The sequence below is a fragment of the Schistocerca serialis genome, chromosome 3, assembly GCF_023864345.2.
Source record: "Schistocerca serialis cubense isolate TAMUIC-IGC-003099 chromosome 3, iqSchSeri2.2, whole genome shotgun sequence".
In the NCBI taxonomy this organism is placed as follows: domain Eukaryota; kingdom Metazoa; phylum Arthropoda; class Insecta; order Orthoptera; family Acrididae; genus Schistocerca; species Schistocerca serialis.
This window is the reverse complement of record NC_064640.1, coordinates 413,477,569-413,495,931: the sequence shown is the minus strand read 5'-3', so window position 1 is coordinate 413,495,931 and position 18,363 is coordinate 413,477,569. Positions and strand designations below refer to the sequence as shown.

The window sequence follows — 18,363 nt, the reverse complement described above, 5'->3', positions numbered from 1 at the left end:
CGGGCCTATTCTAACCCCCGGACCCGCAGGTGGGACAGAACTTTGAACTTTGCATGTGCTCTATCACTTGGACTGTGACAATTTTTAAGCAATTTTTGAAACCGTGAAATTTACTTGTGCTCTAGGAATGTGGATTCTTTCAAGCACTGGTGCTTGGACTGTGAACATTTCTGTGCACCAGGGACCTTGGTCCTCCGTGCTTTGAGAGGTGAACAGTGCACGGTTTTCTTTCTTTCCAGTTGCCATGGACAAACCATTTTTGGCAGCCACTCTACAGCAGCTGATGGCTCAACAGGTGGGAAGTCAAAAGCATATTGAAGAGCTCCTGCCCTGGGTACTGATTCAGCAACAGGCAGCCAATCCTTTGCCATTCCCACCATGCGAAGAGCATTCGGAAGACTGGGACTCATATATAAAAAACAGCTGTGACAGCACTTTAGGCCGCTTCAGGTAAAGGATAACGATACAGCTAAATATCTTTTCTTTTCTTGAATTCAGCTGCAAACTTATCAATTACTATGCAAGCTAGACCCTCTGACAGAAGGTGCTAAACTGACATTTGAGGAAATGTGTTCCTAATTAAGTGATCACTACCAATGGCACCGTTAATTTGAATTCTGCTCACCTCGAGTTTTACCAAGGGTGCAAGCATATGAGTCAATCTTATCAAGCTTGGGCAGCAGAACTCTGGGGGGCTAAGTCACAGATTCAAGCTTCTCATTCCATGAAACAAAGAATTGTATGCAGAAGTGATGATTAGAGATGCACTCATCTGTGCAACACCAAATAAAGGGTTTCACTTAAAGGCTTTACAGTTTGATGCACTTCTTTAGATGACGTATTGCGTACAGCACAGTTGTACAAGGTCACACAAGTAGCAGGTCATCACTCAGTTTCCCAAGTGGATATTGTCCCAGTAAACAGCGAACCTGGCAAAGTTTACAATTTGGTGGCCAATAGGGAAATTACTGTAGTCCACAAACAGCAGCACACTCATCCTCTGCACATAAACATTGGGTCACAAGATGAACCACATTTAGACAGGCATATCCTTCCTGCGAGGAATGTTTTCAGAGGCAGAAGGCTGTCCACACAGACAAGCAGACTGTACTAAATGTGCAAGACACGGTCACCTGTTATCTGTCTGTAGGGCAGACATTCTGCTTTCACCATCACAAGATCAAATGGACATAAATGTTATCAGTTAGAAGCCATCAACCCATGAAAGATCGCCCAGTAAACTACTCACTTCACTGAGAGTATCTGGCAAATCAGTAAACTTCCAAGTTGATATTGGTGCCACTACAAGTCTCATCAATTTTCAACTATATTTACGATTATGAGCACCTGCACTAACTTTGCAAACCAAATAGATTCCAAATGTATGTCATGAGATGAATAATCCACAATTCTGTCATCTTGACAGTTGGCAATTATAACCCGCAACAAATTTTGTTGAACAGTCATTTAACACAGAACTGACTTACAAAACTGTGACAAGGGAAATAATTATCTCAGATGTAAACAGTGCTGATATGGAGAACCATTTATGCCTCAACACATCTACGTTTTTTGTATTTTCGATCAAATTATTTTATTTTACACGTCTAATTCCATAGGACCAAAATCTCCAAGTCATGGAACGTGTCACTACATGAAAATACAGCATAGAAGAAATAACAGATAAAAATAAAATGTTTATGAACCCAAAAAAAGACAAGCCGTAAGTTCATGTAAACACAATCAACAATATAACACAGGCATCATCTTAATTTTTCAAGCAACTCCTCGACAAAATAGAAGGGGTGACCCATGATGAAACTCTCCAGTTTTGATTTGAAAGTGCATGAATTACTGCAAAGATTTTTAAATTCTTGTGGTAGCTTATTGAAAATGGATGCAGCAGTACACTGCATGCCTTTCGGCACAAGAGTCTAGGGAGTGCGATCCAAATCCAGATTAGATTTCTGCCTAGTACTAACCGAGTGAAAGCTGCTAAGTCTTGGGAATGAGCTGATATTGTTAACAAGAAACAACATTAAAGAATACATACATTAAGAAGTCAATGTCAGAATACCCAGACTAGTGAACAGGTGTTTGCAAACTTACACCATTTATTGCCCGAATCACCCATTCCTGAGCGAAAAACATCCTTTGAGAATGGGAAGAGTTATCCCAAAATATAACACCATATGTCATAAGTGAATGAAAATAAGCAAAGTAGACTACTTTTTGTGTCAAACTATCACTTACTTAAGATATTGTTTGAATAGTAAAAATGGCAGCATTAAGTCTCTGAACAAGGTCCTGAATGTGGGCTTTCCACAACAGTTAACTATGTACCTGAACGCATAAAAATTTGAACTGTTTAGTTTCACTAATCCTATGTCCATTCTGTGAAATTAAAATGTCAGGTTTTGTAGAATTGTTTGATAGAAACTGTAAAAACTGAGTCTTACTGTGATTTAGCGCTAGTTTATTTTCTAGAATGCAATGGTGCAGTCAATCTGGTACCCAAGAATGCACCTTACCAATAACTGGACGAACTCTGGGCCTGGGAAAGGCAAAGAATTTCGAAACTTGTATTTTGCAAAAACCTAGAGCACAACCTCAATTTTTTGTCCCAGGGTGATTTCACTGGTAATATGTAGCAAAGTCAAGGAGGGATTACCGGCTGCAGGAAATGGATGTGATCATACCTCTCTCATCAGGTCAGTGGGCAACTCGCCAGGTTATCATCAAGAAGCCATCCATCAAACTCAGGCTTTGCTAGGATTTCAAGGTCATGTTGAATTCTCACACTGAAGTGGACATATGCGAAATCCCGAAGCCTGATGACATATACAAAGCTGGCAGACGGACACTACTTCTCCAAAGTTGAGCTCGCCAAGGCATAGTTAAGGCTCCCTTTAGGCCTAAGTTCTCTGAAGATTTTAGAAATCAACACAATGTATGGTTTACACATATTTAAATGGTTGGTCTTTGGGGTCTCCAGTATCTCTGCAATTTTCAAGAGATTTTTGGGACAGCTAATTCACAATGTGGCTGGCTGCATAAACTATTAGGTGACATCATCATCATAGGAAGTTCCAGTATGCAGCACTTAGTAAACGTGATTTCACTCTTTGTCATTTTGCAGGAGGCAGGATTAAAGCGCAATCTCAGCAAACATGAATTTTTTCAGTATTCAGTGGACTACTTAGAACATTTTGTCTTGCATGAAGGCATTTTACCACTGAAGAAACATACAGAAACAATTGCACCAATGTCTCAGCCAACAAACCTAAAGCAGCTCCAGGCTTTTCTAGAGAAAATTACATATTGCTGAAAATGTATTCCCACTCTATTCCAGATAGCACATCCATTACACACCTCATGTAAGAAAGGAGTGGCAGTCACATTGTCCACAGCAAATGAAAAGGTGATCATAGAGCTCCGGCAGTGTCTCCTCTCAGCACCCTTTTCAGTGGTGTTCCAAATTGGGATGAAGTTGCTGGTTGTGGCAGACACCTCACTCACAGAGATGACAATGGTTAAGAGAACCCCACTGCTTACATTTTAAAAACTCTAACCTCTGCGCAAAAGAAATACTCTCAAATTGAGAAATAGGCAATAGTGATTATCTTTACTTTGAAAAAAATTCAAGTATTTCTCTATGGCAAAAAGTTTCGTCTGGGACTGGACCATAAGGCATTAATCTTGTTCAACCCAGCAGCTCATTTACCAGATCATACGGCTCATCAGTTTCAGTGCTGGACATTGTCCCTATCAAGATATGAGATCCAACACATCACAGCATGCCTTCATGTGTAGATGATCTTCCCTGCCTACCCATGGGATCAGACTACAAGTTTGATTAGTAGGAATTCCTTTCTTTGTCTTGGACAATGAGGCTCAACAAGCCATGAATGATTTTCCAATTACAGGAGCCTGAATCGCTGAAATTGTGGGAGCAGACACCATTTTCCAAGAAGTTAGCACCTTGAAGGGGCAGCCAGAACAACTGGCCAACCAAAAATCTAATCCACTTTGACATTACTATGTGCTATGTAATATATGCTAGTAGATGGTGTGGTCCTTTTAACTATGGACCACAACTTGCCAAAAGTGGTAATTTCAAAATCATTACGCCAACAGGTCCTACAGTTGCTTCATCAAAGACATTCGGGAGCTTCCAGAACCAAGCTACTGGTTCAGCACTACACTTATTGGCCAGGCATCAACCGGGAAATAGAGTGCCTAGTTCATCAATGCACAGATGTGCGGAACAGCAAGCAGCCAGTATCATGTTTCCCCCCCCTTCCCCCGCCCCCCCCCCCCCAGTACCCCTCTAACCACGGGAATGGATGCTATTCTATTTTGCTGGACCCTTCCTGAATACAAAATGACTCATCATAATACATGCCTTCTCCAGGTTCTCATGCATGTCAATTGCTGCACAACCACAGTGCAATACACAGTCATGGTGCTGTCTAGGATTTTTGGCACTGAGGGAATGCCACAGAATTAAGTCACTGACAACAATCAGCAATTTCGGGCACAGGTCTTTGAAAATTTTTGAACTAAGAATGGAGTAAAGCAAATCCGTTCACTTTGCACTCATCCCCAATCCATGGAGAAGTAAGATGTGGTTCCGATATTCAAACAGCTGGTAGACAAGTACATACAAGATGCACCCACGGAACACACTCTGACACTCCTCTTAAGTTCATATAGAGTGACACCCTTTGGAGAAGAGCCTGATGGAGCTATTAAACGGTTTTGGCTTGTGGGGCGCTCAACGGTGTGGTCATCAGCACCTATTAAACAGACAATGAACTCGATTTCTACTGCCTGTGCTAATGGGTGCACCCAGTCCCCCAATCACTACTCCTACACCGAGTTCTAGCCTGGCACACAAGTATGGGACCGGGGGTTTGGCCGACAAGATCGGTGTTTAGCTGCCACCATTAGTCGGCAATGAGGGTGAAGGGCCTTCACACTAGATACTGGAGACCGTGGTGAAGAGTCTTCACACTACATACTGGAGAGCAAACTATCTCCAGCACCACAGCCAGCTCTGATTATGCAACTTCAGTCTGCATTTCTCTTTTCACCAACCATTTACTGCGCTCCGATTTCCCACTCTTTGGCTAAAGAGGAGCACAACCTTGAGTCCACTCCCCCTATCCTCCTCCACTTGCTCCCTTCTCATCCTACTGTTAGCTGTTCCAGGCCACCACAGCAACAGGAGGAGCATCCAGCCTTGCCTCCGGCTTCCCCATTACAGGAAAGACAGATGCTTGAAGTTCAGGTACCTCAGCCGAGGACATCAACAGAGGGCACACTTAAGGGATGGCCACAACTCGGGAGCCTAGACGTCGTCATGATCTCACCTCCAGCTTCAGCTGTCACACCCGTATCCCCGCCACTGCCCAGCAGTCCAGCCAATGCTGCCGCCCAGGCCTCTTTCAGCACTACACTTGGGTTAGATCAGGGGGCTCCTGGTGCCTGAGGTCTCAAGGGGAAAGGTACTGCAGATGAGATGGAGGTCGTGCACCGGCATGGGGCTACCCCCCCATCCAGAGGGGAGGAGTGTTGTAATGCTCATTTACCACTACCGTTTGCCGCTCGGCACACTTCAAGAGTGGTACTCTGCTCCAGCACACCATTGTTTTGGCCCCTTGCGCTGAGCTGAGGCTAGCTAGCTGCAGAATTGGGGCCTGACACCTTAGGATCCACCATCACCCCCCCCAACCCTGGCATGAGTTTATGACACTGGATGCGTGCACCTACTCAACACTACCACCATCAATGCTGGTGACCACTATGATGGCATATATCTAGGCCAACATCAGCTTCCAAGACACATTCTTTGTTGTCATGATACTGTGCCGCACCCAGATTCTGAAACGCTATGCTGTTTGGTTGCTCTACAGATCTGCAAGGCTATGCTGGACTAGAACTTTGTTATGGACCTGGTATCGCCTCTGGCTGTTGCTTTCTTGTTGTTGTATTCTGTGCCATCTTGTGTTTGATTCAATAAAAAAGTTCACTGTTCAGTGTTCATTTGTACTGTGACACAGTAGCCAGTGGCAGTGGGAGTCCCACTGCTGATCCAACTGTAACCTCATAATATCTGTTGTGATACAAGAGTACCAGACAAGAACTGGATAACAGTTCTGTATCATCAATGAGCAAAAGCTTTAATATTTCTTCAGCCATGCAATGACTGCCAATATTGAATGACATTAGTGGAATAGAGTGCAACTCTCACACAACAAGGAGGAGGACATCAGGCTGCTGTCTCGCCTATATATGCAGTCCATTGTACCAGCCCAACAGTTAGTAGTTATCTGACATGTTGTGGCTTGAATACAGAGAAGATTTTCTTCAGGCATGCACTCATAAAAGACTATTAGGACGTGAAGTGGAATCTAGTTTCATTACTAGGATACTTCTTCCAAACAATTAAAAGAATAAGATGTGGGTGTTTGGAAACTGAACATAATATAGAGCTTTAAAACTCAAGTCATTCTTTTTTTCCTTCTTATAGACAGGTGCAAACAGCACTTTATTCCAGTCTGTTGGGACTATTCACCACGGAAAAGATCCACAATAAATATGAGCTAAGAAAGGAGCCAGTGAGCAGAGTAGTCTCTGTAAAACCAAATTTCAGTTGAATTAGGGTCTGGTGTCTTATTTGTTTACAATTGGTTTAGCTGCTTTTCTGACAATGAAGTAGTTTCTTCTCACACTGTACACAATATGTTGGATAGAGATATCACTAACAGTACATCTCAAAGCATACTGGCCAACAGTCAGCCGAGTGGGCTATACCAATAGAACAATGCTCTGGGCAAGAATGTGACTTCTGTACACAGGCCACTTTCTACATCTACGTCTACATTTATACTCCGCAAGCCACCCAACGGTGTGTGGCGGAGGGCACTTTACGTGCCACTGTCATTACCTCCCTTTCCTGTTCCAGTCGCGTATGGTTCGCGGGAAGAACGACTGTCTGAAAGCCTCCGTGCGCGCTCTAATCTCTCTAATTTTACATTCGTGATCTCCTCGGGAGGTATAGGTAGGGGGAAGCAATATATTCGATACCTCATCCAGAAACGCACCCTCTCGAAACCTGGCGAGCAAGCTACACCGCGATGCAGAGCGCCTCTCTTGCAGAGTCTGCCACTTGAGTTTATTAAACATCTTCGTAACGCTATCACGGTTACCAAATAACCCTGTGACGAAACGCGCCGCTCTTCTCTGGATCATCTCTATCTCCTCCGTCAAGCCGATCTGGTACGGATCCCACACTGATGAGCAATACTCAAGTATAGGTCGAACGAGTGTTTTGTAAGCCACCTCCTTTGTTGATGGACTACATTTTCTAAGCACTCTCCCAATGAATCTCAACCTGGTACCCGCCTTACCAACAATTAATTTTATATGATCATTCCATTTCAAATCGTTCCGCACGCATACTCCCAGATATTTTACAGAAGTAACTGCTACCAGTGTTTGTTCCGCTATCATATAATCATACAATAATAGCACTAGCTCTAATAATGGACTGCTAGCGCTGATGGGCAGCCAAGATTGTTAAGTTGAAGCAGACTTCACATTTCTTGAACACACTCACTACAGATATTGCTCCTGGGCAAAGACTCTAATGATAGCATGGTGCTTTACCACGGATAAGGAGGTTGTTCAGAAAATGTTTGTGCAGGTCTACCATGTGGGAAGTGAACTGAATAAAACTCCAATACAGTTTTATATACTTTACAGTACAATTACAGGATACAGTTATATGTACTTTATTAATATCACAATTATAATGGAAACACATTTGCAAACCATGGAAGTCAGCAACAGACTAACTAACTATAGAGGGATGAGTGAAACCCCCACAAGTATATACCATCTCCAGGAACACACTTGGTAAAAACAATTTAATGGTCACTTTGGATGAAGAAGAGATGCACTGAGTTTAGTGGTAATTACATTGCAAAATAAAATAAATTGGGCTGTGTTACAATACTTTCTTAGTATACTTTGAACTACCACTAAGCTGAAACTGCTTCACTATGAACTACAAGATAAATGAGCACTCTGCGAGTATATTCCGTACTACAGCAAGCTGAGCAACTTTGTGCATACTAGTAGCGACTGTTTTGAACAGAATCGTAAAATGCAGCTGCACCTCTCAGTCATGACTGATTTAGTAACAATTCTTTACGAACACTCAGTGTAGACGTGTATCAAAAACATAATGACAGTTGTACACCCCCACACCAGGTATTACAGAAGTATCAAAAATAATTACTACATGCCTTCTGCTCACTTAGTCAAAATATACATTAAGAACTCCTAACATATGGAACTGGCACCAACAAAAAGTGCTAGCAGTGGAAAGACAGACTGATGTACTCATCAAACCAAACTGTCAAAGTGGAAGATGCACTATGAATTAGAACATCAGCAATAGATGCTGTTGAAAGAAAGAAAGAGAGATGAACGCAAACGTTTGTACTGGAACAAATCAAAAAATAAGGTAGAACAACTTGAAACATTCAAGTAAGTATGCTCAGAAGAATATCACAGAAGTATACATTTGCTTATCGAAAACACATTCAATTCATAAATTTTTCATCTCTTTATTGCAGATCGATTATAGCTTCTTGCCAAGAGTATACTGATGGCAACAACATGTTCATTATGTTGCCATATTATGGCACAAGGACAGCAGCTATTTTGAAAAAAAAAAAAAAAAAAAGTTATCATTTCTTTTTCAACTTAAATTAAACTGTGTGTCTGAAAGCTAATAATAGACATAAAACAAATTTTCTTCAGCAAGAATTAGGAGTATATAAATTACAATGTCCTAATTGCAATGCCTGTTACACACGGCGAACTGGGCTCGAGATGAAATTTCATGAGCGTGTGGCATTAGAGGGGAGGGATATAGTACAAAAAACCAAATTTTACTGCTCGTCTTGTTGACATTGGAATGGTCCTCCTGGTCTGATGTCGCAACTGAAGCTGCTACATAAAGGGGATAAGGGCAGATTTTTGGACCTCCTGGAGGAAATGGAGATATTTTGTTATCAGAGAATTTCCCACCTTGCTCAATGAGCAGGTAGCAATGAGAAGCAACCAATTATGGGAGATTTTCAAGAGCCCCCTAACTAACAAAAACAAGGGGCTTTCAGAGGTCCAAAGAAAGACACACAACACCTCGTAAATACAGCTTTATGCAGTGCCATGTGATGGCTCATTAAGTGAGAACAAAATTCATAGCTCATGAACCAAGCCATTTTCCAGTAGCCACAGACAGTGCATGCATCTGCATTATTATTAACACTGTTTTTGTATAATAAAGATTGATAATTTTTATAAGTCAATTTGAGTATTGTACTTCCTTGAAATCATAACGCTGGTTCATACTTGACAGCTGGTTCATACTTGACAACCATATAAGTTAGTTTTTGTTATTTAAGCCAAGTTGGAAGAGAGACTTATGCACTCAGTGTGTGATATGTATCCATAACGTAAAACTTGTTTTAATATTGGTAATGATTATAGGTTTCACACAAAAACCAATGTTATTAGTACTGTACTTAAGGATGCCATTGTAATTTTATGTAAAGCTACTACATTTAATTTTTTAAATATATTTTAATAAATGTTGTATACAAATGACAGTTATAAAGAGGGTGCTAGTTACTACTGATGTCACACACCAAGGTTAGCTGCAGGGAAATGTAAGCAGCAAACTCATTTAACTGTTTGTTATTTGTAATGGCAATGTGGTACACATGCAATTTTCTTTATGATGAGTTTTCATGACTTGAATATAAATGGTACATGTACATTTATGGTTTGCAAGCTGGTGTATTTATGATCTGGTTTTAATTGACATTTTAATGTCTGATTCTCATTATGTTCTTTTGTTCATGTAGCAATGAAGATAGCTACATAGAAGCTGCAATTGATCTGCAATAAAGAGATTAAAAATTTACAACCGATGCTGCCCTTCCTCCTATCTCGGATCTCATTAATGTAGTCATGGAGCAAAGTGTTCCTAATGGAAACACACTTTAAGAGTATATTATTATTATTATTATAGACAGACAGTTTAGCACATATGCAAGCACACACACAGCTGCTTCTTTTATATGAACCCACAAAATATTCATACTAAGCTCAGACAAATACAATTTTATTACACTGTGCTCTAACAAAGAAACAAGTAATATTCGAGCATTATATATGGTGATGATTTTGTTGCTGATCAGTTGATGCTATACTTTTTATTTCCGTTTGTAATAATTCTCAGAGAGAAAGAAGAATAGCAGCAGTAGCAACTTGTGTAAACCACACTACTCTTTCTTCACATCAAATTATTTCTCAGACGCAAAATCTGTATACAGATAACTGAAATTCTGTGATGGCTTGACAATGCTATCACTGTAAATGTAAGAAAAATCATGAAAACAGAATGTTGGCTTCTCTAGATGATACAAATAAATAAATAATTATATTCGTCTTGAGAAATTTATTTAATAACAGATGTTACAATACGCAACCTGTGGTTTCCGGATGGCAGCCATAAGGTAGGTTACCCCCTACAAATGCACTTCAAAGCAAGAATAAGTATATTTTCATGCTGAACTCTGCAAGTGGAGTGTAGGGTGAAGGCTCTAGTTTTGGCCACTACCCCACTTATGGCCACCTTGATGTCAAAGGTTAATATTTAAGCTTCTCTGGAATACCAGCCAGTTCTACTATAGATTATTATAAACTTTGTGAAAGGCTCTATTCATTTGTCTACATAATCATTCTTTTGTCTGTTTTTGTTTGGAGACACCATTTTGTGAAATGACCAGTGTTGCAAAAGCTGGGTTTTGCAGAAGTTTTCTTTAAGCAACACATGATCTGTTTTTTTGTATTTTACATGTTTAAATAAAACATCATAAGAAACTTAATCTGTTCAGAGGTAAGATAAGACATTATATTTTCATTTCTTTTAAGTTTTATATCACTCAGCCTAAAAACATGCTATCAAAAGTATGTGGCCATTAACAGATCCATATTTAGCCCTGGTTCCGTGTTGTGGCCATGCATGTGGCCATAAGTGGAGACATATACGTATCCTGTTTTGGCCACTTCTAAAAACTGATACAAAAACATCAATATTAGTGTTCTGTCCTACATTACACTAGGCTAATTTTATTTAAATAGGCTTATTAAAATATTTTTGGTATTTTTATATCAATATATACCTCATTATTAGTATTGTCTTGGCATATCATACTAATTTACCTATGCTTGTAAGATACAAAATATGCAATAGGCACTATTCAAATATGCAACATTCTTTAACTCCATCTCTGTGCATTATTTATAGGAAAAATGTGTCAACCAAAGAATAAGAAGTTTCAGTATTCTCCCAGCAAAGTTAAAGATGCTCTAAAGGCTATTGATGAGGGAATGAAGGTTGCTACTGCAAGCAAGTTGTACAAAATTCCAAGGACAACATTAAGAAACAAAGTTTCTGGTGTATCTCCAAAAGAATCTACAGGGCACTGTGGTCCACTTTCTTAGGTGAACAAATTGAAAAAAATTGGTCGACTGGGTTTTGGACTGTTCTAGCATGGGATTTCCAGTTACTAAAGAAAATCTCTGTGCATCTGTGCAAAAACTTATTGAGAGTGCAGATATGGAAAGTTGTAAGGCTACATTTACTAACAATTGACCTGGAAAAAAGTGGTATTATGGATTTCTTGAGACAAAAGGTTCTGCCACAAAAACATGCAGAATATGTCAATAGGGCTAGAGGTTCTGTTACAGAAGAGAAAATAAGAAACTGGTTTCACGAAGTATCCATCACTTTAAATGATATGGATGTGTTAAATGACCCAAACAGAATTTTTAATATGGATGAAACTTCTTTTTTTCTGGCTCCTAAAGGGGAATTAATCATAGGTCCTCGTGGCCATCATGTTTATGATGAGTCATGTAACTCTGACAAAGATAATGTTATTACATTGTTTGCAGTGAATGCTGCTGGAAAATTTGCTCCTCCCTTAACACTGTTCAAATATGCAAGGATTCCAGCATCATTGGTGAAAGCAGCTCCTCCAAACTGGGGCATTGGAAAAACAGAAACTGGGTGGATGACAGGTGAAAGTTTTTTTGAGTATATAACAAATGTATTTGATCCGTTCTTGAAAGAAGCTGAAATTCCCCGGCCTGTAGTAATATTTTTAGATGGGCACTGCTCTCATTTGACACTTCATTTGAGCAGATATTGCAGGGAAAATCAGATCATTCTAGTTGCTCTCCTTCCCAATTCTACACACATCTTGCAACCATTAGATGTAGCTGTCTTTGGACCTATGAAAAAAATGTGGAAGAAGATTGTTCAGAAATGGCGTTTTGAAAATAATGGCACTGAAATTTCAAAATCTGATGTACCTTCTGTTCTGTCACAAATTATTATAGAACCTAAAATGGTGGCAAATATTCGTGCTGGTTTCAGGACAACTGGTCTGTTTCCATTTAATGTGAACAATGTAGATTACAGCAAGATAGTTGTTCGTAGTATACCAGCGTCAACCACAGTTCAGACCAGTGAGGAACTTCAGAGACATTTCTCATACATAGAAAAGCAGATTGATCCTGTCCTTCTAGATGAGTTCAGAGCAACCAAGAGAAGGAATAATGAGTGGGAAGGAAATCAAGAAGCATTATTACTTTTCAAGTTCTCGAGAAAAATAGCCGATGAGGTTGAAATGCATGGTGCTAGTGGTAACACTGATGACATTCTTCAGATAGCATAGTGCCTCCCTCTGAAGATAATCAAACAGAGAATGTTTCACAAAACACAGACAGACTTAATCCTTCATCCATTCAAAATGTTGATAATATTGACATATCTTCAACACGCAGCAGCATTTTACAGAATTCAGATATTCCTTCAACACCCACCAACAGTCTTATTCCTGCAGATATATCAACAACCCCCAACAGTATTTCACATAGTTCAGGTACTCCAACATCCAACCACAGTCCATCTTCAGTGCGTATCCAAGTGACACCACCAAAATCATTAGCGACAGTTTTTGAAAGTGTCATCACTTGGCCAGAACCCAAACAACGAGGCACAAAGAGAAAGAAAGAGCATACCCCCACTGTTGTGACTAGTGACAAGTGTGTGGAATATCATGAACTGAAGGAAAAAGAGAAGCAGGAGAAGGAGCAGGAAAAAAGGAAGAGAAAAGTTATGAAGGAGTTAAAATCCAAAGAGCAGCACTTCGCATTATCTCACGTAAAAAGGGGAAGACAAGAAACAGACAAGAGTTAAGTGATAGGCCAACAAGTTCTTCCGAGGAAGAAGAATGGACGGTCAGTGGAAGCAGTTTAGATGACTACGTAGGATGAGATGAAGATGAAATACCAGAAAATGTGAAACTATCTTCGAGTGAGAATTTGAAAGTAGGGGACTTTATTTTGGTAAAATTTAGTTTAACAGGAAATAGAAGAACAAGACCTGCAATTTTTAAGTATGTATCTGTAATTTTGAAAGTGCTTTCTGACTCTGAATATGAAATTCAGCGCCAAAAAAGTTCGAATGTTCAGAAAACTTGTTTCAAATACATTGAAAATGATGTTTTGACTACAATGGATGAAGATATTATAGGAAAACTGCCAGATCCAGTCTTGATGCAAGAAGGACGTTCATTAAAAACAAAGTTCCCTGGTTCCATTGATACTCGTGAGAAATAAACTTGTCTGGAAGTTTATTTAATAATTACTGGGACAATACTTTGCCTAATGATTTTTTTTCTCTGTTCATTCAGTTTCTGTACCTTTTACCTATTTGATGTATGTTTGTTGTCTTATAGACTTGTATAAAGCACAAATTACCTTCTGGCACATGGACTGACAATTATTTTAGCCATAGTTTTATTATAATATGAAGTAGCCATAAGTGGGGAAATAACTGGCCATAGGTAGGGTTAACATAGCCAAAACTGGGGAAATGCACCATTTATTTTTCAATATTTTTTTCTGCTTTTGTTATACAACTTAGAATATTTGTTTTTACATGGTTGTAATGTGTAGACTTTGGAGCAATAGATACGATTTTTTGAAGTAATTTGTATACTCTCTTCCTATACTAAAAATGTGATGTATCTCGAATTGCCCTTAATGTGGCCATAACTGGGGCCTCGACCCTATATGTAAGTATTAGATTCAATTTCGGATGAACATCAATGTTGTTCCCAATCACTAAGTGAGGAAATCATTCACAATTTTTTCGGTCTTTTACTGATTCTCCAGTGAAGCAAGGGCAATAAGATGAGGTGGGATTGCCAGGTCAGCCTGCTACCACAGTAATCGGATTTCCGTCGATGTTCTAACAAACCTGGCGAACATAATTGTGGAAGATCAGGTGGAAAAAAAAAATGGGCTAAGTTCTTGTTGAAGACATCATCTAGGCATTCGCCTCAAGGGATGTGGAAACAGTAATTACTTCCACTGCAGAACGCAGATTTGAATCCTGCTCCTATACATGAGGGTTGTAATAGTGGTTTCTGCTGCCCAATTGTTTATCATTCCCCGTTTTACACAACATATCAAAAACCAGAACTGTGCCGGGGTGACTTTTTTCGTCGAGGTGCATTATATTTTTAATCATGAAATATAAACTGTGGATGCGCTATTAACAACAACAGAAGTTTAACCATTGATAGGCGTTTCCCAATACAATAGCATTAACATTCGATGACTATGTCGTGTATTCAGTTTTTGTTTCCTGTTTTCAACATATTGCTTAACAATCTATAGTATAAAAAAATAAAAAATAAAAAAAAACCACTTAATTAAGACTACTTCTAGAGTGTTCGTATCTCTATTTAGTTTTGAAAACAGTATGAAAGTTCATATATGTTCAGAACACTATCGACTCATATATGGTTATACATTATGAAATATCTCACCAGTCTTCCAGAAACTATTACACCAAACATGCTTGTAAATTTGTTTTATTTATGTAGATCATACACAACTTTCCCCACGCGTTTTTCTCGGCAAGACAACAAGTCAACAAACCCTTACACCACTTCAAAACACAAACATACAATCCGTGCAGTGTGCACAGATATTATTCAAGTCGACAGATCGACCTATAACAATGGAGGTAAAAATATTTTACCTCCATGCCAAATAACACAAGAAACACGGCATTAATACTCAAAAACTTTCTGTTTTAAAATAAATAGTTATCTTCTGGAATATAGAACAACATATCATAAATTAAAAGGCATTACTAGATCTTTATCGCCCAGCAATGAATTAATATCTCCATAAAAGGGACTTCTCTTACGAGATTATCATCATCTATGTTCCGCCCTTGGGTAGGTTTTCACGTGCAGCTCTCCATGCATTCCTGTCATTTGCTACCCTCTTCGTTTCCTAGTAATTGTACCCTATTCTAATACTATCCCCCATCTGATACTTTCTGCGTACTCTCCTTTTGCCATTCAACGTTCCCTTCAAAACAGTTACCAATTCCACATGTCACACTTATTACATCACATCTGTATAAATTCGTGTAGTTTTATTTGTTTATATATTTTGGTCCAGTAAATCAGTTTACTACCAGCCGGGTTCACACAGGAAACAAAAGTGTAGCTACAGCTAGTGGAACACTGCATTTGCAATGAAGTTTCAGGCGCGATCGCTCAGTTTTTAGCGGAGTAACTTAAGATATGCAACTTCATATGCGGCAAAAAATTCAACTTGGCTGTACTTTTTTACGCCACTTCCATCACTGCTCCCTATGGGCTGTATTTCGAAACACGAGAATTCTGTTGCAGTTGTCGTGGAGCAATTGCTGGTGTACTATATTCAATTTCAATGTGTTTTCATTTTAGCGCTGACAAAAAGTCAGAATAGTGGTCAGCAGTTACACTTTCACAGCTTCTAGAACTACACCATTAACAATCTGTAGTGGTGTGTGCGTGTGTGTGTGCGTGTGTGTGTGTGTGTGTGTGTGTGTGTGTGTGCTGTAGGTCTATGCCACAATCTCCTCGAAAGAGTTTTTGGATTAATAATTAAAAAAACTTAATATGTGACTAAAAAGGGAGTCATATAAACTTTGTGATTTGTGAGACCAAACACTGAATAAATTATGGGTTATATGTGGGAAATAGTCCTGGAGTGTCATGTGGCAGCTGTTAAACTACAAATTAATTGTTAGACATGCCTAGATCAACGAATACTAACATCTTGTAAGAGTGGTATGGCTGCAGAGGATATCTGTACACGCCAGGTGTTGGCTAGTTTACTACAGCAGACAGCGTTTTCGTCTTCAAGTCTTTTGTAAATGTCTTCGTGGCTCCTGATTTATCCTTGTGCAATATCTATTTTCGAATTTAACATTTGTGTTTCATCTGTCTTGTATTTAACTCTTGACACAGCTCTAATGCCGTAACTTGCACTTTAACATCAATACTCGCTGATATTATATTATTATTACCTTTATTACCAATTCTATGTCATTCTCCAGCCACAGCTGGACAGAAAGCGTAAGAGATACATTACCAAAATACATGAATACAACTCTACTATGATAGTAATTTAATACTGCAAGACATATTTAAGTTATAAAATAGATTACAATAATATCACACCAATAAAATAGATACAAGTGTATAATGAAATTAAAAATAACTGTTGCTGCTGGAGTTACGGAACTGAGCTGCAGCTCAAGTAAACACTATGCTATTACTAGAGTAGAATTCTTCAAATTGTAGAAGGCTTGCTCTTTTAGCTTACATAAAATACCAGTTTTAAACTGCTCCCATGGTAAAAAATTGGTTTACAGTGGTCTTTTTTTTTTTTTTTTTTTTTTTTTTTTTTTTTTTTTTTTTTTTTGCTTGAAGTAATGATCCTCATTGCTTTCTTTTGCGGTAAAAGCACATTCTTGCAGCCTGCAGATTGGCCCCAAAACAACGGTACTGTTCTGGTACTATACTTTTCAGTTTCCTCAAGAGGTACACGACCCATGAAAGTTTGGAACATACATGTTTGGTGTACTGTTGTCAGGTTAATTAGGTATCAATGAGAAAGCCCAGAAGTTTAACCTCTGCTGCCTTACCCATTTCTCCAGTATCGCTGAGGTTGCATAGCACCCTCTGAGTTTTTTATTCATTAATTTTCATTTTGTTCATGATAAACCAGGCCTTAGCTTCATTGAACAAGACTTCTGCTTGTTGGACTGCCTGTACAATATTCTCTACCTTTGAGAACAAGGTTGTATCATCCACAAACTGCAAGGTGTGTCCATTGGAGCCCATGTCATTTACGAAGGTAAGGAACAGCAGGGGCCCTATTACCGATCCCTGTGGCACACCAAGCTGTAGCTTCTTCTCATCTGATTCAGCTCCTTGCATGGAGACAATCTGTCATCTGTTTCTCAGGTAGGATTCAAGAGCTTGCAGGACAGATCCCCCTATACCATATGTTTTTAGCTTTCTGAGCAGGGCCTTATGTGGGATGCAGTCAAATGCCTTATTAAGGTCACAGAGTACTAGTGCTATAGACACTTTGTCTTCAAAACCCTGACTTATGTATGTAACTAAGTCAAGTACAGCTGTTTTTGTTGACCTGCCCTTCCGAAAGGCATGTTGCGCATCATAAAAGAGACTATTTCCTTCAAAGTACACTACTGGCCATTAAAATTGCTACACCAAGAACAAATGCAGATGGTAAACGGGTATTCATTGGACAAATATAGTTTACTAGAAGTGACATGTGATTACATTTTCACGCAATTTGGGTGCATAGATCCTGAGAAATCAGTACCCAGAACAACCACCTCTGGCCGTAATAATCCCCTTGATACGCTGTCGTGTATTATCCTGCTGAAATGTAGGGTTTCGCAGGGATCGAATGAAGGGTAGAGCCACGGGTCGTAACACATCTGAAATATAACGTCCATTGTTCAAAGTGCCGTCAATGCGAACAACAGGTGACCGAGACATGTAACCAATGGCACCCCATACCATCACGTCGGGTGATACGCCAGTATGGCAATGACGAATACACACTTCCAATGCGCGTTCACTGTGATGTCGCCAGATATGGATGTGACCATCATGATGCTGTCAACAGAACCTGGATTCAGCTGAGAAAATGACGTTTTGCCATTCGTGCACCCACGTTCGTCGTTGAGTACACCATCACAGGCGCTCCTGTCTGTGATGCAGCATCAAGGGTAACCGCAGGCATGATCTCCAACCTGATAGTCCACGCTGCTGCAAACGTCGTCGAACTGTTCGTGCAGATGGTTGTTGCCTTGCAAACGTC

At 39.5% G+C, this 18,363-nt stretch overlaps 1 protein-coding gene across 1 annotated transcript in view; it reads right to left on the bottom strand.

Moving 5' to 3' along the window:
* The window catches only part of LOC126470288 (protein OPI10 homolog), a 105,810-nt gene extending 90,677 nt beyond the window's left edge, over positions 1 to 15,133 (bottom strand). Inside the window, exon 1 of the mRNA XM_050098039.1 lies at positions 14,991 to 15,133. Coding sequence (XP_049953996.1) covers positions 14,991 to 15,020 — 30 coding nt within the window. The 5' untranslated portion in view covers positions 15,021 to 15,133. The remainder of the gene's footprint in view (positions 1 to 14,990) is intronic.
* Between the last annotated feature and the right edge of the window lie 3,230 nt (positions 15,134 to 18,363).